Genomic DNA, 25,209 nt, shown 5'->3' on the forward strand with positions numbered 1-25,209 from the left:
AACTTCTGCATCCTTGCTAGAAGACCTTCCTTCATCCTCCAGATGTCAAAGGCAAGAAGACCAAGATTCATTTCACAGGAAAGAAACAGACCCAGAGTGGGGTATATATGTTATAGTAGCAAAAGTTAGTCAAACGACTAGCAAATGGCAATTTAAAGTCTCAACTCTGCACCACACATCCTGCACACGCCCCTTCCAGGCCATAGTGACTGTGGTGTCATTTGCTGCCAGTTCAGGAGACAAGTATACAAAAGTCAAAATGCAACCAGGCATGAAACTTGGTGCATGCTAGTAATCCCAGTACTTGGGAGGCTAAGACAGGAGGATCACATGGGTTCAAAGTCAGCTCAGCTACTTAGTGAGGGTAGCAACTAAGTGAGACCCTGTTTCAAAATAAAATATAAAATAGGTCTGGGAGTGTAGCCCAGTGGTAAAAAGCCCCTGGGTTCCATCCCCAGTGCCACACACACACACACACACACACAAAAAAAAAAAAAAAAAAAAAAACACCAAAGTCAAAATGCCAGTTTTATGGTATAGTTCTAGGCGAGAAGGCAACTCCAATATGTGTCCTCACAGGCATCCTCATACCGCAATTCAGAACTAAAGTTTCTGGCAAAACAATAACCACAGGCTAAGGACAGGAATGACCAGAGCTCATCACCCTTGCATGTAGATCCGAAATAAGTGACTATCTGGGGCACTGCCTGCCTTTCTGGTCCAAACACAGGATAAATCCCTCTTCCCATGCAAAGACTCAAAGAAAAGGTGGAGAAAGAGAGCGATAACATTATTCTAGAGCCAGTCATTCCCAAAACATGGGCTCCCGAACCAGCATCATCCCAGCCAACTGGGAAGTTGTTACAAACTCCTATTAGGCCTCACTCCAGACCTCTAGAACAAGCATATCTGGAGCTGGGTTCAGTATCTGAAATACTGAAATATAACAAACCCTCCAGGTGACTCAAATGTGTGATTAAATGTATAGCTATAGTTGAAATCTGCCCTTCCAGAAACACAGTCAGGGAACAGAGATTTCCCCTGCTTTTACAAGAGCCAGGCAAATGCTGAAATTTTCACTTTCTTACTTACCCTTTGAGGAAGGTATGTCTCCATATGTCAGGTGAAGAAACTGAGCTGAAGAAAGTGTGACTTGCCCATGGTCCTGCAAACTCCATACTATGGAAAGGCTGTCTCTGTGTGTGTGTGTGTGTGTGTGTGTGTGTGTGTGTGTGTTTACTGTGGAGCTTAATACTGTTACCCTCTGCTTGGGATTAACCAGGATGGCTCACATTCAAGGGCTTGGTTCAGGCTGGGATGGCAGCAGGAGCACAAACACCAACCTCCATGGATTCTGGGGATTACTTCTGGCCTTGTGTTCAAACGTTTGGTTGAATCACACTTACAGTTCACAATCTCTCAGGAAAGGCCCTCAGTTTGGGTTTTAGACAAAAAGTGACAACCCCACTGACTCAAGCTGAATCTTACCATTTGGAAGAGAGGAAACAAAAAATAATCTTTTTCTTAATTCTCAAATTCTGGAATAATTGGTTATCTCAGGACATGAAGGAAATTAGAGGCTTGCCTGTGGCTGAGTCCTATGATTTAACATGCAACTGACTCCTTTCATAGGACAAACCTGACAGGAATCCTTTCGGTTAGGCTCTCACCAAGGCAGGGTCTTCAGTAGGCTTCCTAGACACCCAGACTCAGGTGGTATTTCAGCTCCTTAACCTGTTAAGTCTTAGCTTCCAGGATTAGGCACCTTTAAAAGAGATCCCCCCCTCCTTACCCTGGTCTGGCTCAGCAACTGTTGATTCCCAGGGTCTTCTGGCCTTGATCCAATTGCCCTGTCATAGCAAGGCTGTTTCCATGCCACCAGGCCAATCCTACCACCAGCACCCAGAGAAGTTGAGGCAGGGACTCCGGAATTTACTCCTAAGAATCTATGTGTTCCACAAACAGAGTTTAGTTTCCTTAAGTGGCATAAGATTTATTCCTGCATATATTGACCCAGCTCTGAGTATGGGCTCGGCCTGTGCTCTGGGATTCAGAGGTGAATAAGAATGTCTTCCCTTGGACTGATGAGAATCTGGCAAAGTAGACACACGTATCAATCACTGCAAGGCTGCGGGTCAGTGTTCTGTGATGCACCATTTGCATTTCATGGTAGGGGGGCACAGGACAGGAGTGAATAGCTCAACCCAGGGAGGCAGGGGAGAGCACCTCCACAGAGGACATGACCTGTGCTAGAGTCTAGAGCAGCAGCACTCAGTGGGTGGTCACAAGTTGTTAATGCTCATGACCGCAGAAGTTCAGAAACTGAGGGGAAGTTTTTAGACAATTTTATGGTAGTTAACACTATGATATCCAAGTGTATGATAGGAATATTTTACAAAAGTATCAGTCTCTGGTATTAAATAAAATTAAGTAGATAAAATATTTTAACAGAAATTTAAGAGAATAAATAAAACTGATTCTTCATTAAGCAAAGAAGAAGAAATTCTATATAGGAGGCCCAGACATGCAAAAGTGCAGACACAGACCAGGTGTGGTGACTCACACCTGTAATCCCAGTATTTGGGAGGCTAAGACAGGAGGATCATAGGTTCGAGACCAGTCTCGGCAATTTAACAAGACCCTGCTTCAAAATAAAAATACAAAGAACTGGGAGTGTAGCTCTGAGGTAGAATATTTCTAGATTAAATCCCCATTACCCCCCAGAAAAGTGCAGAGGTGGGGTGCTCACAAGGGCACAGCATGACCACAGGATAAGCTGGAGGGTGGTAAGAAATGAAGCCAGCAGGCAGGCAGTGGTGAGGTCCTACTGGGTACAAGCATTCCATAAACATCAAAGGAACTCTTACTCATTTTTGAAATCCATTTGTGGGTTGTGATGAATAGCAACTTTCTTCTCTTGGAGAGCCACTCAGGTCACTGCAAAACAAGCCTCTGGGCCCTTCACGAGGTAGCACCAACAGGCTCTCAAGGAGCACTCTGGCCCCCTCAGGGGCCTATGTTGATTTCAGGCCTACTTGGGCATGCCCATCCCAAAGAAAGTGTCTCTAAATTCTCACAATCTCATGCAGAACCGTAAGTATAACGCGATGAAGGAAGCCTTGCAGAAGCATTCCAGGCTCGGGAAGCTGTCTTTATAGTAAGAAGGAACAAAACTATCAGAACCCCCAACTCTGTTCCATTGTGTACATGAATGCGTGTGTGTGTGTGTGTGTGTGTGTGTGTGTGTGTGTGTGTTTATCTTCTAGGGTTCTTAACACCAAGAAAGTTATAGAATCCCCCAGGATGTTAAGGTCCACCTGAGTTAACATCCCATGTAGCCACTGCGTGTTGTCTCAGCATCTCCCAGGATGTTCAGACACAGGCGGGCCAGCTCCGTAAGGGCAGGAAGTTTTGTGTACTTTGTTCCCGGCTTTATCCTCAGCAACTAATGAGTGCCAAGCCTGATGTGAGCACAAGGTAATATATGTAGAATGATTAGATGATACAGTGAGCTGCCTCCCGAGGTAATCCTTCCTGACTTTGCCAAAAAGTTCTTTCTTAAATCAAGCTGAGACCTGGTGTCACACGATGTCACTCATTTTGATACCCAGGGGCCTGCAGAACAACCTAATGAAAGACAGTTCTCATGATTCCTCCAAGTTATATCTTCTCTAAACATTCCTGGGTCCTTTAGCCTACCCTAGTGTGACAGGGTTTCCATTATGACCCTCTAATACTCCTGACCTTGTTCCTTTTTTAGTTGTCAGAGTGTAATAGTGGGCCCCGCAACAGCAGGTAGGGCTCTCTGCCAATTCACACCCCTCAGAACACTGGAAATGGTGTGTCTTCCTTCTGACTTTGGCACTCTGACCTCTCTCCAACCTGTTGGCAGACAGAAATCATTGTTCAGGGTGATGGAACGATACTAGTCCTTTGGTGAGTCTCCATCTTTTACCAGGACCACATCACCCTTTTGATTCTAAACTTCGCACTCTCCAGGCAACTCCAGAGGGAACTGTTTCTCCTCTGCAACTAGACCAATAGTGGAAATACTGCCCTCTGGTGGTTGGGCCTCTAACTGCTGCTGTGGGTTTCCTAGGGGGCACCAAATTATGGAATCTTTGAATTATGTTAGAATTTTAGGGTTAAATAGAATATTTATAGAGTATCTAGCCTAACTCTTATCCACCTGGGATTCTCCATAACATCCCTGCACAACTGGTAATCCAACTTCTACCTGAACCCAGCCACTGAAAAAAGGTAGCCTATTTTAATACTGAACCAGAATATATTCAGGTAATGGAGGAAGTACTAAATATATTGCACTGTATTTTTGTTCCTATTTTGTTCTATTTTTCACTACTAAATTACATAAGTTTAATTCATATACTCTGAAGTCAGACAGATATGGGTTCCACTTACCCAGGAGTGTGACCTGGAACAACTTACCCTATTTAACCTTCTCTTTCCTCAACTATTAAATTAGAAATAATAGACATGTCTATTTTTTGTGGTACTGGGGGTGGAGCCCAGGGGCTTTTATACCTCTGGGCTATACTCCCAGACCTATACTTTATACTTTATTTGGAAACAGGGTCTCATTAAGTTGCTGAGAGCCTCACTAAGTAGTTGAGCCTGGCTTCGAACTTGTGTGATCCTCCTGTCTCAGCCTCCCAAGCACTGGAATTATAAGCATGTGCCACCATGCTCAGCTAGACATGTCTACTTTAGAAGAATACAATGTTTAAGTAAAATAACTTGGCAAAAACAGCAAGTAGACATGTGCCAACTTTCTTCAAGTTTTCTGTAGGACTCCAGAGGGCATCTTGTCCAGGTCTATCATTCTAGCAGATGCCAACCACAAGCCTCTTGCTAGAGAAATGTGAGGGATATGAGGCCTCCATGAGGCTTTAGGACCCCATCATGCGCTGGGGATGCAGTTCAATGATAGAGCACTTGCCTCATGTGCCCAAGGCCCTGGGTTCCATCCCTAGCACTGTAAAAAAAAAAAAATAGGCCCCCATTGTCATCTCCTGGAAGATGGTACCCATGCCATATTCTCCCCACACTTGAAGAATTCCAAAGTAACCCCTTATTGTTTGGGGGAGATGTAGATAGGCTCAGTGACTTGCTCAAGAGCATAATAGAAAGTTACATAATCCTTGCAGCATGAGGTAAGGTTTCTGACTTAGTATTTATAAGACAAAGGACTTGGTGACATATGCTTTTTCTAAGGATGTGTAATTTCAGAATAGTTTGATATAAAAGATATGATCTATAACCTTATAAAACAATGACATTAATTGGTATCCATGATGATCAAAATCAGTGCACTGAAACCATGTTCTGCAGAGAAAATGTACTAAAGACTATTGAAATGGCTTTGCGAAATGTCTTGTGCTAGATTGCAAGGCTGCTAATTTTGCATCACCAATTATCCTTCTCCTTTTACCTGTGAAAAAATCCTGGGTCTTCAGAATAGCCAAAGCAATTCTCAGCAATAAGAACCATGCAGGAGGCATCACAATCACAGACTTCAAATTATACTATAGAGCAACAGTAGTAAAAACAGCATGGTATTGGCACAACAACAGGTATACTGACCAGTGGAAGATAATAGAAGATACAGAAACAAACCCACACACCTACAGTCAATTAATCTTTGACAAAGGGGCCAAACTCATACGCTGGAGAAAAGATAGCCTTTTCAACAAATGGTGCTGGGAGAACTGATATCCATTTGTAGAAAAATGGAACTAAATTCTTACCTTTCACCATGCACAGGAATAAACTATAGATGGATCAAAGACTTAGAAATTAGATCAGAGACTATGATGTTATTAGAGGAGGACATAGGCTCATTATCATATAGGCACAGGCATTACCTTTCTCAACAAAACAAAAAACAGGAAATTAAAGCAAGAATTAACAAGTGGGATGGCATCAAACTAAAAAGTTTCTTCTCATCATAGGAAACTACCAAGAACCTAAAGAGGAAGCCTACAGAATGGGAGAAGATCTTTACCAGCCACCACTCTGATAGAGGGCTAATATACAGAATATACAAAGAGCTCAAAAGAATCTATACTAGCAAAAAATAATAATAATAATAACCCAATCAAGAAATGGACAACTGAACTGAATAGATGCTTCACAAAAGAAGAGATACAAATGGCCAACAGATACACGAAAAGATGTTCAATATCATTAGCCATCAAGGAGATGCAAATCAAAACTATGCTGAGATTCCATCTAACCCCAATCAGAGTGGCAAACATAAAGAAATAAAATAACAACAAATGCTGGTGAGGATGTGGGGAAAGAGGAATTCTTTTACACTGTTGGTGGGTGTGCAAACTGGTTCAGCCGCTATGGAGATCAGTGTGGAGATTCTTTAGAAAACTGGGAATATTCTGTGTTAACAGCTAACCTGTACACTAGTCTGTTTAGAGTGGGAGATTGTTATTTTGTGGGGGTTTGTTGGTTTTTAAAGAAAAGCAATTGGAATTCCGAAGGAAAAAAAAAGAAAACTGGGAATAGATCCACCATATGATCCGTCTATACCACTCCTGGGTATTTGTCCAAAGGGGTTGAAATCAGAGAACTACAGTAACATATGCATACCCATGTTCATAGCAGCCAAAATATGGAACCAACGTAGGTCTCCATCAACAGATGAATGGATTACAAAATTATGGGAAATACACACAATTGAATTATATTCAGCTATAAAGAACAAAATCATGTCATTCGCAAGAAGATGGAAAGACCTGGAGAACATTATGTTAAGTGAGATCAGCCAAGCCAGAAAGAGAAGGGACATATGTTTTCTCTAATATGCCCAAACTAGGGAGTATTAGGGATACCAGAGAGACTCCAGATAATGGAGGGGTAATCTCAACAAAGCTAGAATGGAGGGACAGGAGAGGAAGAAGGCTGAGGTTGATTAATTGAGGAACTACATCCGAATATGTGTAAAAGTATGAATATAGATAGCATGGTTAACCTGGACACTCATTTTTGGGAGGGGGGGAGGGAACAGGGGAGGGGACCAAGTACAGTCCAAATGTATGCCATTTTCAATATGTTCCACATAAAAATAAAATAAAAACGCCAAACAGCCGGGCGTGGTGGCACACGCTTGTAATCCCTGCGCTTGGGAGGCGGAGACAGGAGGATCGCATAGGTTCAAAGCCAGAGGCGCTGGCTTAAGAGACCCTGTTTCCAAATTTAAAAAATATAAAATAGGTCTGGGAGTATAGCCCGGAGGTAGAAGGGCTTCCAGAAACCCCAGTACCACCAAAAAAAAAAGCCAAACATAAAAAATGCCTTCATATCTTAATAAATTTCCGACAGAATCTGACTTCTAATGTTAATAGGAAAGTGAATCACTAATCACAGGCAAATATTGTAATAAAGGGATTATGAGCAGTTAAAAAAAAACTGAGTCCTTATAGGGAATCCAGAAGGTTCTGGGTTTTATCATGGAACATAACCATAGGTATGTCCAGAAATCAAGAAACCATCACAAAAACTCCCAACCCTCCCATTCTCAAGCTTGAGTCTCAGGAGTCAAGACGAGATTTGTTGTGAAAATCAACCTGTAGTTAGACTTAAACTGAAGACCAGAATGGAAACTGGTAGATATTACAAGGGACTATTATTTTTACTTTTTCCCATGCCTGGCTCAGGATAATAAGAAATGTATCCCATAGCTTTGCACAATAGTTCCACAAAACTTTTCTCTGCAGATGTTTTATTTTATTTATTTATTTACTTACTTATTTATTTGTGGTACTGGGGTTCCTGGGAACCTTTCTACCTCTGGGCTATACTCCCAGACCAATTTTTATATTTTTATTTGGAAACAGAGTCTCTTAAACCAGTGCGACTGACTTCGAACCTGTTCGATCCTCCTGTCTCCACCTCCCAAGAGCCAGGATTACAAGCATGCGCCACCATGCCCAGCTCTGCAGATTTTTTTTTTTTTTTGCTTGTTTGTTTGGTTTTTTTTTTTTTTTTTTTTTGGTGGTACTGGGGTTCCTGGAAGCCCTTCTACCTCTGGGATATACTCCTAGACCTATTTTATATTTTTGAAACAGGGTCTCTTACGCCAGCGCGGCTGGCTTCGAACCTGCGTGATCCTCCTGTCTCTGCCTCCCAAGCGTGGGGATTACAAGTATGCACCACCATGCCCAGCTCTGCAGATGTTTTAAAAACTAACTTCTAGCTGGGCGTGGTGACGCACACTTGTAATCCCAGTGCTTGGGAAGCTGAGACAGGAGGATCACACAGGTTCGAAGCCAGCCTCAGCTACTGAGTGAGGATCTCAGCAACTTAGTGAGACCCTGTTTCCAAATAAAGTATAAAATAGGTCTGGCAGTATAGCCTGGAGGTATAAGAGCCCCTGTATTCCATTCCTAGTACCATACACACATACAAAAAAACAAAGTTCTAAATATAGGCAGCAAAGCCAGGCATGGTGGTGCATGCTTGTAATTCTGGTACTTGGGTGGCTGAGACAGTAGGATCACAGGTTTGCAGCCAGCCACAGCTTCTTAGTGAGGCCCTCCACAACTAGTGGGACCCTATTTCAAAATAAAGAATAAAAAATAGGGTTGGGGATGTAGCTTGGAGGTAGAATGCCTCTGGCTTAAATCTCCAGTACCACAAAATAGATGATGATAAATAGACAGACATACAGACAGATGCAGCAATAAAGTACCCAGACCAAGAGGAGAACTGTATTGTGGGGATTAGGTTTTGTGACAAGAAAGGCTACTGGGGGGATAAGTACAGAATACTACACAATAGGCCAAGGCGAAGGAAGATGTCTAAAGGAAGTCTTGTCTTTCCTGGAGCCTAAGGATATATAGGAGTTAGACATAAAGGAAGAGAGAGCATGTAGGAATGGAAAGTGGGAGTGCAGGAGCTGCTGGGCAAGATGCATCAGCCAAGAGTGTGCTTGCCTTCAGGTTAGCAGCACACTGAGCCAACAGTGGCATGAGCAATAGAGACATCTAATGGTCTTATGTGCCACACCCCACCCCACAGTAGCAGATGGCTTCAGAATTACTCCAGTGTGAAAGACCCAGGTCTCTACCTTTCTATGCTTTTATCGCCGGGCCTGTCAAGACGATTGCCACAGCACTGAACATCGTATCTTCCCACAACCACCTTCATGACAATAAAATGATATAGAACTTCTTACCACCTTTTAAAAATTTTAACCAAGAAGCATACTTTTTTCCAGAAGCTCCCCACAGGCTTACTCTTAAATGTTCCCTGATAGAAATGGGTCACCTTCCCATCCCAATACCAATTGGCAGCAAGTGGGAACGGGGTTTGTGTTGGGAGCCATTAAGGCCTTCCCCTAGATTGGTGTCTCTGACTCAGCTGACTGACCTTCGCCCAGAGTCAACAAGGTTTGGGGTTATGGAAAGTTCAAAGAGGTCTGAGAGAGGATCAGGTGGTGATGACACGAGGGTACTGATAGGCCTATCTGTAATATGTGTTTTGTATTGGTCTTTATTGTATTCTGGTGGTGGTAGCACGAGAATGTTGATTGACCTGTAGCTGTGTATAAATACCTCTGGATAAACAAGGGCGGCGTCGGCGCAATAAAGACGAGATTGACCCAGAAGCTGCGTTGGCCAGGAGTGTCCGCGCGATAGAGAATACTGAGCCAGGCATAGTCGTCGACCTGTAGGAAATATTGACCCACGAACAGGGGCCGACCAGTAGAGATAGTAGGCTGGCGGATCCCCCACATTAGAATTTAAAATTCTCCATCCTCACACCTCACTTCAGAACCCGTACTCTTGCCGGCTGGCTCCGGCAGGTTTGCCACAGGAGACAAGGCCTAATCATGGTTCACTCCCTGCACTGGAAGAGGGTTCGCTTCCCTAAGAGCCACCTGAACAAAAGTGCAGTGGTCTGGAGGTGGGGGGAGTGGTGTGTGGAGAGTCAGAGCACCTGCCACACAGTAGACATGTTGAGAGACAACGGGGACAGATCATGAGAGCGCCAGGTGATTTGTTTTGGAATGTGGACTTAATTCTGAAGATGAAGGAGGTTTGTCTTAAGGTTTTCTCCAGATTTCTTTTCAGGTTATGTAGTTCTGGTAGTAAGTTAATGGAAGCAAAGCTGTGTCTTACCCACTATACCATACCAGAAACATATGGTATCAATATGTGCTTTATGAGATTAATTTTGATCACTCAATTAAAGTACCCACCTCGACTGAAGAATATTCTATAAAATAATTGGTGTGTGCTCTTTAAGACTGCCAATATCATGAAAAGAGGGGGGAAAAAAAGGTTGAGGAACTATTCCAGATTAGACTAAAGACATGTAACAACTAGACACCGCAAAAGATCTTGGGTTTGCTCCATGATTAAGAAAAAAAATTTAGCCAGGTGTGGTGGTGCACACTTGTAATCCCAGCATTCAGGAGGCTGAGACAGGAGGATCGTGGTTCGCAGACAGCATCAGCTATTTAGTGAAGCCCTTTGCAACTCAGTGAGACCCTGTTTCAAAATAAAGAATAAAAAATAGGTCTGGGGATGTTGCTTGGAGGTAGAATGCCCCTGGGTTCCATTCCCAGTACCGCAAAAAAAAAGAAAGAAAAGTTTGCTAGTAAGATTATTGGAACAATGAGTGAAATCTAAATATAAACTTATAAAGCTGGGCGTGGTGGTGGTGCACACTTATAATCCCAGCATTTGGGAAGTTGAGACGGGAGGATCGTGGTTTGCAGACAGCCTCAGCTACTTAGTGAGGCCCTTTGCAACTCAGTGAGACCCTGTTTTAAAATAAAGAATAAAAAATACTCCGGGTGTGGTGGCGCACACATGTAATCCCCGCGCTTGGGAGGCTGAGACAGGAGGATTGCGCTGGTTCAAAGCCAGCCTCACTGGCTTAAGAGACCTTGTTTCCAAATAAAAATATAAAATAGGTCTGGGAGTGTAGCCCAGTGGTAGAAGGGTTTCCAGGAACCCCAGTACCACCAAAAAAAAAAAAAAAAAAAAAATAGTGTTAGGGAGGTAGCTCAGAGGCAGAATGCCCCTGGGCTCCATCCCCAGTACTGCAAAAACAAACAAAAAAATATGGCTGGGTGTGTAGTTCACGGGTAGAATGCCCCTGGCTTCCAACTCCAGTACAAATATATATGTAAAAAAAAATTAAAAAAAATATATATATATAAACTTACAACTAACTTAAAATATGCCATATAGTTGTTTTATAATTCATATATTATCGTAATAAATAATATCAAATTAATGCTAAATTATCTGAATTAGTCTTTATATTATGGTTATATAAGATAGGTCCTAGCCAGGTGTGGTGGTGCATGCTTCTGGTTTTTTTTTGTGTGTGTGTGTGTGTGGTACTGGGGTGGAACCCAGAGGCTTTCTACCTCTGGGCTATACTCCCAGACCTATTTTCTATTTTATTTGGAAACAGGGTCTCACTAAGTTGCTGAGAGCCTCACTAAGTAGCTGAGGCTGACATCGAACCTGTATGATCCTCCTATCTCAGCCTCCCAAGTGCGGGGATTACAAGCGTGCGCCACCACGCCCGGCCTGGTGCATGCTTCTAATCCCAGCATTTGGGAGGCTAAGACAGGAGGACATTTGCAACTCAGACCATGTTTCAAAATAAAGAATAAAAAAATAGGGCTGGGGGTGTAGCTCAGAGGTAGAATATTCTTTAGAGATACCTACTGAGTGAGTAAAGAATCATGATATCAGCTAAGCATAGTGGCCCACGCTTGTAATCCCAGTACTTGGGAGGCTGAGACAGGAGAATCTCGTGTTCTTAGCCAGCCTCAGCTACTTAATGAGGCTCTCCACAGCTTACTGAGACCTTGTTTCAAAATTTAAAAATAAGCCAGGCATAGTGGCTCATGCTTGTAACCCCAGTACTTGGGAGGCTAAGACAGGAGTATTGCAGGTTCGTGGTCAGCCTCAGCTACTTAGTGAGGCTCTCTGCAATTTAGTAAGATGCTGTTTCCAAATAAAAAATAGGGCTGGAAGTATAGCTTGGAGATAAAATGTCCCAGGATTCAATCCCCAGTACCACAAGTAAGATAAAATAATAAAACAGGGCTAGGGATGTAGCTCAGAGGTAGAATGCCCCTGGGTTCAATCCCTAGTAACACACACACACACACACACACACACACAGAACCATGATGTCTGTGGCTTACAAATTACTCAACAAGTAATAGTCATTGTTATCATTATACAGACTTATATATAAAACATACATGAAATAAAATATAACAAATAATTAAAAATTAGTGAATATAAATAAGCAAGTATATATATTTTTTGTAGATTTGAAAGTTTTCATGAAACAATATGTAGCAGGTAGATGTGAATATTACTTAAGTGTCAGTAATAAATCTGGGACAGATGGTGATACCTTAAATTTAAGGTAGAGAGGAGAGTAGAATCTCAGGTGTGGAGGAGGAAGAATAGCAGGTTTTATGCATTTCAAATTAAGGTGGTAGCTAATGAGATGCCAGGTAAGGAGTCTCTGTAGCAGAGAGAACTATCAAAAGTGAAGGACAAGCCGGGTGTGGTGGCGCACGCTTGTAATCCCTGTGCTTGGGAGGCTGAGACAGGAGGACCGCACGGGTTCGAAGCCAGCCTCAGCTACTTAGAGAGGCTTTCAGCAACTTAGCGAGACCCTGTTTCCAAATAAAATATAATAGGTCTGGGAGTATAGCCCGGAGGTAGAAAGCCTCTGGGTTCCACCCCCAGTACCACCAAAAAAAGAGAAAAAAAGTGAAGGACAAAGTGAGACGTACCTCTGAGGGACGTCAGCCTATGAGCAGTGGTGGAAGTCAAGAGCCTGTGAGATCACAAAGAGAGTGTACCTAGAGAGAGGAAGAATCTTGGGGTAACCAGCATCTAAGTCTCAAGTACAGAAGTACAAACCAAATAAAAACCATGAGCAAACCAGCTATTCCATTAAGCATTCGTATGTAAATAATCATTAGACTTGCAATTTTCTATTATTGAAAATTGGTCCCTAGAGACACTTTCATGTTGATTTACTTCTCTCTGGGTATGGGATTATTAGACATTTTGCCAATATCTCTGTTTAGGAATGTGATATAGTAAGAGGCCCACAAATACAAGTATGCAAAATAGGTATGCTATATGCTACAATTAGAACTACAGTCATCCTAGGCTAATCCATATTTTAAAACATTCTCAGATCAAAGAACCCTATATTATATTAAGTGAAAAAACCATGGATTCAAAGCCTGTCCAGAAATTCTAGCCAGTTTCTAGCCAAATATCATTGAAACCCTCCTAAATGCCTATAAAACAATCCTCCAAACAGTTCTATATAATACAAACATTTAAGGACTAATTACCTAATTATTTAACATTTGATGAACACCACAGTGATTATGTTTAGAAGCAGCATATGATGATATGCACTTTGAGAATTAAATATTCCCACTAACCTGCAACAAACATGTGAGGTAAAGAAAACAACACAAGATGTGTCAAAGATACATAATTACATGGTGGTGGTACAATATGAACATATAATATATATAATACCATATATAATTACATAGTTTTATGTATATATGTATATGTGTATGTATATATATATTTATATATGATCAATGCAATATGCAATAGGATTCAGCTCCACGGCAGAAACAGCTCAGCAGCAGGGCTTTTGGGTATGGTGGAATAGGAAAAGCTCTTCTTACTTCATGGAAGCCAGGAAGGGCAGAGATACTGACCCCAAGGCCATGTCCTCAGTGACCTACTCCTCCAGCCATGAGCTTTGGGGGACATTTTAAATTCAGACTATAACATATATAGATGCAAAAAAAGATAAAGGATTACTGAGGACATGTTCAGTCTTCTGTTCTATTCAAACCTGCAACTGACTGGACAAGGCCCAATCCAATCAGGAAAGGCAACCTGCATCATTTAGTATAGCGGTTTAATTGTCAGTCTCATCCAAAACACCCTCGTAGAAACACCCAGAATGATTGAGCAACTATCTAGGCACCCTTTATCCTAGTTCACATAAAATACCTGTGACAAAATAAGAAATATGGACAGCCCCACCTTACAAGGGTTCATTATATGATTTTTCAATTTTATGATGATGCAAAAGTAGTATGAATTTAGTAGAAGCTAAACCTCAATTATTATTTATTTATTTATTGCAGTACTAGGGATTAAACTCAATGTCCCCTGCATTCTAGGCAAGTTCTACCACTGAATTATATCCCCATCCTATTACTTTTTAATTTTTTATTTTGAGGCAGGGTCAAGACCTAAGCTGCCATTGAACTTTTTTTTTTGGTGGTACTGGGGGTGGAACCCAGAGGCTTTCTACCTCTGGGCTACACTCCCAGACCTATTTTCTATTTTATTTGGAAACTAAGTTGCTGAGAGCCTCACTAAGTAGCTGAGGCTGGCTTTGAACCTGTGCGATCCTCCTGTCTCAGCCTCCCAAGCGCGGGGATTACAAGTGTGTGCCACCATGCCCGGCTGACATTGAACTTTTTATCTTCCTTCTTCAGCCTCCCAAGTAGCACCCAACCCATACTTCAATTTTTTTTTTTTCTTTTGCAGTACTGGGGATGGGACCCAAAGGCATTGTACCTCTGAGCTACACCCCCAGCCCTAGATTTTAGTCTTTTTATTTTTGAAATAGGGTCTCACTGAGTTGCAAAGGGCCTCCTAAGTAGCTAAGGCTGTCCGGGAACCGCGATCCTCTGTCCTCCACCTCCCAAATGCTGGGATTACAAGCGTGTGCCACCACGCCCAGCCATACTTCAAATTTTGAATTTCGATTTTCAAGGGTAGGATATATAATCTGATCTTTCCTGGAGATGCTGGCTAGCAGCAGTGAGCTATAACTCCTGGTCAGCCAAGCAATCACAACGGTAAACAACTAATGATCTACATTGTATTGCTAAACTAGGATCATGATAGATTAGGTGTATTAGCATTTTTGATTTGCAATATTTTCAATTCAAGATGGAATTATCTAGAAGTGATCTGCATTGTAAATCATGAAGCATCTGTACTTGGTACTTGCTGAGTTCTTATTAAAAATATGGTGACTTGAATCTGACCAAAATCCTGCTTCATGCAATTTGATCCAGTCAGTAAAGCAAACAAAACCATCCCATGTCACTGTCCAATCTCTCTCTTCCTCTCATTCTCCACTTTTTTTTTTTTTCAGTAATAGGGATTAAACCCAGGGGCTCTCTGCCACTGCCACTGAATTCCAATCAGCCCATTTCTTTCTCTTTCTTTCTTCCCTTCCTTCTTTCTTTCTTTCTCTTTTGGTACTGGGGATCGAACCCAAGGACATTCTACCTCTGAGCTACACCCCCAGATCTATTTTATTATTTACTTATTTATTTACTTACTTATTTTTGCAGTACTGGGGATTGAACTCAGGGATATTCTATTCTACTTGCAAGCTACAACCCTAGTCCTATTTTCTAGCCTTTGTTTTGAAAAAGGGTCTCACTAAGTTTCGGAGGGCCTAAGTAGCTGAGACTGGCTGTGAACCTGTCATCTTCCTGTCTCAGCCTCCCAAGTACTGGGATTACAAGCATATGCCACCATGCCAGCTTTATTTTTTATTTTATTTATTTATTTATTTGTGTATTTATTTATTTGTGTATTTATTTATTTATTTTTGGTGGTACTGGGGTTCCTGGAAGCCCTTCTACATCCAGGCTACACTCCCAGACCTATTTTATATTTTTGAAACAGGATCTCTTAAGCCAGCGCGAGTGGCTTCGAACCTGCGCGATCCTCCTGTCTCCGCCTCCCAAGCGCGGGGATTACAAGCGTGCGCCACCACGCCCGGCGACCTGTTTATATTTTTATTTGGAAACAGGGTCTCTTAAACAGAGAGGCTGGCTCCAAACCAGCGTGATCCTCCTGTCTCTGCCTCCCAAGCTCGGGTATTACAAGCGTGCACCACCACGCCCGGCTTTTTATTTTTTATTTTGAAACAGGGTCTTGCTAAATTGCTGAGGGTCTTGCTAAATTGTCCAGGCTGGCCTTAAATTTTCAATCCTCTTGTCTCAGCCTCCCAAATTGTTGGGATTACAAGCACACTCTACCAAACCTGGCTTCATTTCCCACTTCTAAATACCACTGCTATGATTTGGATGTCAAATGCCCTCAAAGGTACGTGTGTTATACCAGGCGTGGTGGCGCACGCTTGAATTCCCCACGCTTGGAAGGCAGAGACGGGAGACAGGAGGATCGCACAGGTTCGAAGTCAGCCTCACTGGCTTAAGAGACCCTGTTTCCAAATAAAAAATATATATATAAAATAGCTCTGGGAGTGTAGCCCGGAGGTGGAAGGGTTTCCAGGAACCCCAGTACCACACGCACAAAAAAAGGCACATGTGTTAAAGGATTGATCCCCAGAGTTGATCGAACTATTGGGAGGCTGTGGAACTTTTAGGATGGTAGGACTAGAAGGAGGTACTTACAGGTATACTATTGAAGTAACTGTGGGACTCTGGCCTTTTTCACTTTCTCTTTTGCTTTCTGGCCATGAGGTAAGCAGTTTGCTACAGCTTGAACCCCCTACCATTACCATCTAGCACGTCTACACAGGCCCAAAGCAATAGGTCTGCCTAATCTTGGACTAAAATATTCAACATAGTGAGCCAAAACAAACCTTTTCTTCTTCTTTATACATTAATTATCACAGGTATTTTGTTATAGTAATGGTCTGAGTAACACAACCACCCTTCCTGATACTAATTTTTTTAAAAGGAAGATTCCCCATTTTGGATAATAAATTAGTGTCATTACACAAATCTAAAAACCATCACAAAAGCCAGGCATGGTGGCACACGCTTGTAATCTCAGCATTTGGGAGGCTGAGACCAGAGGATCACTGTTCGCAGCCAGTCTCAGCTACTTAATGAGGCCCTTTGCAACTCAGTAAGACCCTGTTTCAAAATAAAGAATAAAAGATAGGGCTGGGGGTATAGCTCAGAAATAGAATGCCCCCTGGGTTCCATCCCCGGTACCACAAAAAATTAAATTAAATTAAATTAAATTAAAACGGGCTGGGGGTGTAGCTTAGAGGTAGAATGTCCCTGGGTTTCCTCCCCAGTACTGGGGAAAAAAAAAAGACAATAAGTAACTCATCAGTCACCCTCCTTGGAACTTCAATGGCTCTAACATCAGCCATGATGTATTGGGAAAGGCTAGCCCTGCCCTACTGTGTATCAAAACCTTCAAGTCTCAAATATTCTGGTTCCGTTTCCTTAGTTACAGAATAAGGAAGTTTAATTTAGCATCACGTAAGGCTAAAAATTTTGATTTCTGGATTGACTTATGAAATATGAAGCGAAATGCATCAAATGGCAAGCTTTGTTTAGGCTGAAATGCAAAATTCTTTTTTTTTTTTTTTTTTTTTTGCAGTACTGGGGATTGAACTCAGAGGCATTCTATCTCCTAGCTACACCCCAGCCCTATTTTTTTAAAAATTTGAAATAGGATCTAGCTAAGTTGCAGAAGGCTTCACTATGTAGCTGAGGCTGTTAGTAAACCTGTAGTCCTGTTTCAACCTCCCAAGTACTCGGATTACTAGCCTGTGCCACCACACCCAGCTGAAATGCAAAATGCTGACTCAGAAGACAGATCCAGAGGTTAATATTAATGACCTGTTTTTTTGTCTTTTCCCTGGAGTTAACATTTCTTTTTCTTTCATAGGTCATAGAGTCTGGTACTAATTTGTGTTAATCTCATCTACCCCCTCAAAAAGGGACTGTCTTTGGTAATGAGGTGAAGTCTAAATAATACTGCTGTTGGCATTTTGACTCTGGGTACTAACTCTGTGCACTCGGAAACTGGCTCGCCAAATTTTACAGATGCACAGGGAATCCTTGCTTTTCGTGAAAGCTGACTTTCCTTTGCCAAGTTGTCTCTTGGAGGGGGTAATTAATTAACACTGATCTTTCCACTTTGACCTTAGCCATGGGACAAAGTAAACCAGCGACTTCAAGTGCATTCGTGCTCCGTGAACAGATGGATTAATTAAACCCAGTGAACACTGCGTGGATCTGAAACTGGGAGTCTGACAAGTTCACTTTTGTAAACATCAGCTCTCCATCAAACATGTAAACCACCGGAGGGAAGGAACAGGCGCTCAGCAGCGACCTGCGGTGGAACCTTGGTGCAGCTTTCAGAATTTCTTCGGGTCCGAGGGCAGCTGTCGGGTTGAAAGCGGGGTTCCGGGCAGTTCGCAGAGGCTGCGTCTGCAGCGCAAGCACACTCCTCACACGCGTCAGGACAGCAGCCAAGTTCCCGCCACTCTTTCTTCTCAGGGCGCTGCGTCTGAAGCAGGAGACAAGTCAGGACAAGCAGTCCCGACTCCTCAGAGGCAGGGTCGAGGAGGCTCGTCGCAGACCTCAGAGCTCTCCCCGGCGGCAGAGGGCGGAGGCCGTCGGGAGGAAGCCGCACTCTGACCCGGGCTCGCTCTCCGGGGTCCACAGGGCTTGAAAGAACCCCACACTCCGTAACTCAGGCGTGACAAGAGCGCCCCAGAGCCGCCAACGGCCACAGCTCGGCCCACCATTCCGAGAAAAATCTTGGAGGAAAACGGTAAGACGCCCACGCTGCCTCGCCGGGACCTTGCGGGGATGCAGCCGCGCCGGAGCCCCGAGGAGAGAACCGGGCCCCGCCCCCGGGCGCGCGCCCGAGCCGTGCGCGTGCGCAGACCGCCCTCGCTCCCTCCCTCCCTCCCTCCCTCCCCTGGCGCGCGCAGGGCCGCTCTGCGCAGGCGCCCTGGCCATTTCCGGGATCTGTCAGCCGCTCCCTCTGGGCCTCCGTCCTCCGCCCGCGCCCGCCGGAGCCTGTTCGCGTTGACTGCCCAGAGTCCGCGAATTCTCCGCTCCGAGCCCCTCCGGATCGCCCCGAACCCAGGTAAGAGGCAGCTGGCACGAGCGTCCGGCCCTGTTGGCCTCCACTGCCCCGATCTCGCTCCGGACGTGGGCTCGCGCGGGCAGTCTGCGGGGGCTTAGGCCGCGGGGCCCCGAGGCTGGGGAGCGGCGGGATCGCCTTGCCGGGGCCTCCGAAGGGGCGGGGGACCCCTGTTCTCCGTCCTTCCCCACGAGCCCCCGTTGTTCCCATGCATACAGATGGATCGCTTCTCGCGATTTTGTAGCTCCCCGCCACCTCGGATGCCAGAATTAACGGCTCCGTCTCTGGCGCCCCCGTATCCCTATTTGCACCTCTCCTGGCTCAGTCTGCAAATTGTGTTAAATGGTGCGATCTCCCCCTATGCGATCGTGGCGAGGGACCATTTATCTCCTTTGTTAGAGTCTAGGTCGCCCATAGGGACGTTCGCCTCCTGTCTGGGGCAGTTTTCAATCCTTCAGTTGTTGGAGGATTCTCCCCAACTCAAGAAAAACCTTCCCCGGAGTTCCTTAAGATCCCCTTTGTCGAGGGCCACCTTCTCCCAAGTCATAATTGTCCCCTTCTCTGAGCGCTTACCTTTTTATGTAAGGACCGTCAAAGTTGCTACCCCAGGCACCGCCACTTTGTTAGGTGGCCCTAAGAAGATTGCTTTTCTGTGCCTCTCTATTCTCATCTGCAGTAACAGGATTCTTAGGGGTCTTCTGAAGATCGAGTAAGCTTAATGACTTGAATTGCTTAGAATAGTTCCTGGTCCACTTTGGATATTCAGTAAATATTAGCTATGACTGCTTCTGGGCATTCGGTGTATATCTCTCTTCCCTTGCTCTACTACCCTCTCAGCCTCCCCAGACTTGAAGACTAGAATGGTGTCAGATTTATTTGTTTCTGGCCTGATCCTGGTACTTAACACTGTAAGGAACATGGTAGGCACCCGGTAAATTGTAATTTAGAATCTTTGATTATACAGCCATCTGTTCTCATACTTTGGCTTTGGAGTCTTCTGTCCACTTCAGCTTATTACTCAGATTACCAAAATTATCTTAGTTCTGCCCCTTTTCTCGATTTTATGTGATCTTTTGGTTTCAGGTAGGCCCTGGAATTTCTGGTATCTGAAAATAAAGTCGAGGTTATAAGTCAAGAGATGTATTTGACCTGTTAGAGAGTGGGTGCTTCCTACCACAAAATATTTAGGGAGGGGGGATCTTTTTGGAAAATTGAAATTCCTGCTTTGGATGGAGAGTGGCAGAATTTTGATCTAGTTGTCTAACCTATTCTGAGCAAATCCTGCATAGAGAAGTTTAAAATGGACTGTCGGTGAGGCTGGAATTGGAGCCTGTCTCAGTGGAGAGGGTGTGGTAGCCTTGTTGGAGTCCCTGGTGTTGCTGGGTTGGGTAATGAGAGCAATTAGTAACTAGATGAATCATAATCCTGAAAACTGACCCCAAACAGGAAACTGAAATCTCCACCTGTAGACTACTTTCGATCTCCAGTGGAATAGGGCCAAGAATTTACAGCATATGTCAATGTTTTTAAACACACTGGGTACTTTTAGGGATGGTTCAAATGGTTTGGATCAAAAGAAGAAAGGGAATGAACTTTCTGAGATCTCTTTTGGGTTAGGCTGTATGCTACATGCTTTCACATGTTATCTCATTTAATCCTACTGACAGCATGTCAGGTAGATCTAGTTTACAGATTAAATAAATTAAGATTTGCCGGGTGTGGTGGTGCATGCTTGTAATCCCAGCATTTGGGAGGTGGAGACCAGAGGATGGCAGTTCAAGGACAGCCTCCGCTACTTAATGAGGTTCTTCTTAACTCAGTGAGACCCTGTTTCAAAAAATACAAAAACTTAAAAAAAATAGGGCTGAGGATATAGCTCGGAGGCACAATGCCCTGGAGTTCCATCCCCAATACCGCAAAAAAAAAAAAAAAAAATTAAGATTTGGAGATATTGACTGACTGCCCAGGGTCTCATTACTAGTAGTGTGTCAAAGCCAGGATTCAAACCTAGGTTCTCTTGGCTCCAGAACCCATGGCTAATCATAGATCAGAATGATTCTACTCAGCCAGATAGGGTGGCAAATGCCTGTAATCCCAGTACATGGGAGTCTGAGACAGGAGGATCATAGGTTTGAGTACAGCATCAGCAACATAGTGAGATTCAATAAAAAAGAGCTGGGGTGGCACATGCTTGTAATCCCAGCATTTGGGAGGCTGAGACAAGAGGATTGCGGTTCACAGACAGCCTCAGCTACTTAGCGAGGGCCTTTGCAACTCAGTGGGACTCTATTTCAAAATAAAGAATAAAAATTAGGGCTAGGGTATGTATAGCTTGAAGGTAGAATGCCCCTGGGTTCCATCCCCAGTACTGTGGAAAAAAAAAAAAAAAGGAGGGGGTGGGGAGGCTGGAAGCCGGGCATGGTGGCACACGTTTGGAATCCCAGTACTTGGGAGGCTGAGACAAGAGGATCACAAGTTCAAGGCCAGCCCCAGCTACTTAGTAAGGCTCTCTGAAAAACTTAGTGAGACCTTGTTTCAAAATAAAGAATAAAATAGGGCTGGGGGTAAAGCTCAAAGGTAGAATGCCCCTGGATTCAGTCCCCAATAATGCAAAAAACAAAGGGAGGGTTTGGGTTATATCTCAGAGGTAGAATGCCTCTGGCTTCAATTCCTAGTATCCTAGCCCCCATCCCCCAAAAAGGGGCAGAAGTTGTAGTTTAAAGGTAGAACACTCCTAGGTTCAACCCCCAGTACCACAACAAAGAAAGGAAAAGAACGAATGATTCTACTGGAAGTGATAGGTAAAGAAAAGGAGTGAGGAGTCCCAGGAATCATAATATGCCATAAATCATTTTATCTCTCAGAGCTGGGCAATAAAAGTAGATACTTGTTGAATATAATGTCACCACCTTTTCCTCTGTCCCTTTTCTTCTCTAGCATTATTAAGACAAAGACTTTCAGACTTAAATATTAATCAAAATTTAGGAATTACTATTTTCACCATGTGACAGAGGTGTTTTTTTTCTTGGTAAGAAACCCAGACTATTAGCTAGACGTGGTGGCGCAATCCTAGTACTTGGGAGACTGAGACAACAGGTTTGAGGACAGCCTCAGCAATTTAGTGAGGCTCTCAGCAACCTAGTGAGACCCTGTTTCCAAATAAAAAATAAAATTGGGCTGGGGTGTAGCTTGAAAGTAGAATGCCTTTGGGTTCAATTCCCAGTACCACACACATGCACACACACAAAAAAATAAAAATAAAAGCTGGGCGTGGTGGCACACGCTTGTAATCCCCGTGCTTAGGAGGCTGAGAGAGGAGGATCACACAGGTTCGAAGCCAGCCTCAGCTACTAAGTGAGGCTCTCAGCAACTTAGTGAGACCCTGTTTCCAAATAAAATATAAAATAGGTCTGGAAGTATAGCCCGGACGTAGAAAGCCTCTGGGTTCCACCCCCAGTACCACACACACCAAAAAAAAAAAAAAAAAGAAAGAAAGAAAGAAAGAAGGAAAGAAAAGAAAGATAGATTAAAAATTAAAAATAAGTAAAATGGGCTGAGGGTATGTAGCTCAGAGATAGAATGCACCTGGGTTTGGTACTTTTCCCCAGTACCAAAATAAATAAATAAATTTAGACTATTATGAATTTCTCCAGCATTCAGAATTTGATAAATACAGCTAATACATATTAGGTACATTATTTAATTAATTTATTTATTATAATTTTTGTGGTACTGGGGATGGAACCCAAGGGCATTCTACCTCTTTTATTCTTTATTTTGAAACAGGGTCTCATTAGGTTACAAAGGACTTCAGAAAGTTTTTGAATTTGTGAATTTGTGAGCTTCCTGTCTCAGCCTCCCAAGTACTGGGATTACAAGCATTTACCACCATGCTGGGCTTTAAGTGTGATATAAACTTGATCAACCTAAGTGTTGATTTAGCCTACAGACATAAAATAGCTATGATTACCAAAGAAGTACAGGTCTTCATTTATGTTCAAATATAGAACTTGAGTGATATGACAAAATTAGAATGTAATTTGGGAAACAATTATGATATTGTATGACTGTATATCTTTTTTTACCCAGTGGCAGTCTACCTCCAAGCAATATCTCCAGACCTTTTTTTTTTTTTTTAATTTGGAAACAGGGTCTCACTAAGTTGCTGAGAGTCTCAGCGCCCCATGTAGCTGGGACTACAGGAAATGTACTGTGCCTGACTCTAAATTGCTTTTAATTAAAGAGATAATTTGGCATGACATGTTATTTTGAGTAGCTGTGAGTAAAACCTTTTGTGACAGAATTATTTGGGGTAAGCATCAGATAACAAAGATATGGAATAAAGACATGCATTGAGCCTTTGGATTTTTTTTTAATAGATTAAGCATTCTCACTTAAATTTATTTAAACATTTTTTATTTATTTGTTTTTTGTTTTGTTTTGCGGGTCTGGGGATGGAACCCAGGGACATTCGACCTTTGAGCTACACCCCCTGCCCTATTTTTTATTCTTTATTTTGAAACTAGGTCTCACTGGGTTGCAGAGGGCCTCACTAAGTAGCTGAGGCTGTCCACGAACTGCGATCCTCTGGTCTCAGCCTCCCAAATGCTGGGATTATAAGCATGCACCACCACACCTGGCTTTTAAACATATTTTAAATGTCCAATTAGAGACATTTTCTTTCTTTGTGAGTTACAGTTTACTTTCAAGGATATGTAAAAGGGGGGGAGCAATGACTATCTTCACTCTTTTCTTACACTAGAATATGAAACATTGACATTCTCTGCTAGTTCAAAATAGCTGGGTGTGTGTCAGCTACTTAGTGAGGCTCTCTGCAACTCAGTGAGACCTGGTTTCAAAATAAAAAGAATAAAAAATAGGGCAGGGGGTGTAGCTCAGAGGTCGAGTGCCCCTGGGCTCCATCCCCAGACCCCTAAAAAAAAAATAGGGTGTGTGTGTGTTTGACTTTTGGGTTCCTTTGGCAATAGTGTTCCTTCTCTTTTCCACTGATACCATTTCTGCTTTGTCCGTTGTACTGATTGTTGAGTTCACGACCTTGTGATGGCCATTCTATTCATTTTCAGCTTATCAGAATTCCTGCCTGCCTCACATTTCAGTCTCCACCTTAGGCAAACAGAAGTTATATTTAAGTGTATTAAAACTTCAGGCTGTAGTGAGAATGCCTTTTAGAAAAGACAAAGTGGATATGGGGAAAGGCTGGCTGCTTTCGCTGGGGATGGAACCCAGGAGTATTCTGCCTCAGAGCTACACCCCCAGCCCTATTTTTTTATTCTTTATTTTGAAACAGGGTCTCACTGTGTTGCAAAGGGCCTCACTCAGTAGCTGAGACTGTCCAGATCCTCCGGTCTCAGCCTCCAGAATGCTGCAATTACAAGCGTGCACCACCACCATGCCCAGCTGGGCTGGCTGCTTTTTTGAAAAAATTTCCCAAGTTCACATAATGGTTGCTTTAGTGGAACTAGGTTTGAGTGTCTATAAAGCAGAAAATTGTAGCCCAGCATGGTAGTGGTGCATGACTGTAATCCCAGTACTTGGGAGACTGAGAGAGGAACAGCACAGGTTTGAAAGCAGCCTCAGCAATTTAGTGAAACTTTCTAGTTTTATTTAAATGATTAATGCTTTTTAATTGCTTTATTTATGTCCAAATATTTCAGAATAAGTACTGGTTGCCTGGCATTTTTAATTTTTTCCCCCTGTTTTCTCATTGCAGCTTTCTATCCTTTGAAAACACAAAGAAGAATGTCCCTGCATCAGTTTTTACTTGAGCCAATCACCTGTCATGCCTGGAACAGGGATCGTACCCGTAAGTATGCTATTAACTTTATCTTTATTTTGCCACTTCTGATACATTTAAGATTTAGGGATTTCTAGGGTTCACGTATTTCATTTATTTATTTATTTATTTATTTATTTATTTATTTATTTTATGGTACTGAAGATTGAACCTAGCGGCATGTATTCTGCCTCTTAGCTTTGAAACAGTCTCACTAAATTGCGGAGGGCCCACCCTCTTTTTTTTCCCCCACTAAGTAGCTGAGGCGGATTATGAACCTATGTTCCTCTTGTCTCAGCCTCCCAGTGCTGGGATGCCGGGATTACAAACGAGGGTCACCAGGCCTGGCTAGGTAAGATTCACATATTTTAGTGTCATGGGTGAAAAGGGCATAAAATTTCACTTTTAAAGTGTACAATTTCATCATTTTCAGTATATTCATAAAGATATGAA

At 43.0% G+C, this 25,209-nt stretch overlaps 1 protein-coding gene across 2 annotated transcripts in view; it reads left to right on the forward strand.

Moving 5' to 3' along the window:
• Window positions 1-24,722: 24,722 nt before the first annotated feature.
• The window catches only part of ARPC1A (actin related protein 2/3 complex subunit 1A), a gene marked incomplete at both ends in the record, with an annotated part of 31,025 nt that continues 30,538 nt past the window's right edge, over window positions 24,723-25,209 (forward strand). The window contains one exon of one of the 2 annotated variants that reach the window (XM_080704199.1): window positions 24,723-24,786. In XM_080704199.1, coding sequence (XP_080560325.1) covers window positions 24,723-24,786 — 64 coding nt within the window. Of the gene's footprint in view, window positions 24,791-25,209 lie in introns of both variants that reach the window. The other variant, XM_080704200.1, reaches the window with a different exon arrangement.

Source organism: Muscardinus avellanarius (genome assembly GCF_963383645.1).
Source record: "Muscardinus avellanarius genome assembly, chromosome: 10".
NCBI lineage: Eukaryota > Metazoa > Chordata > Mammalia > Rodentia > Gliridae > Muscardinus > Muscardinus avellanarius.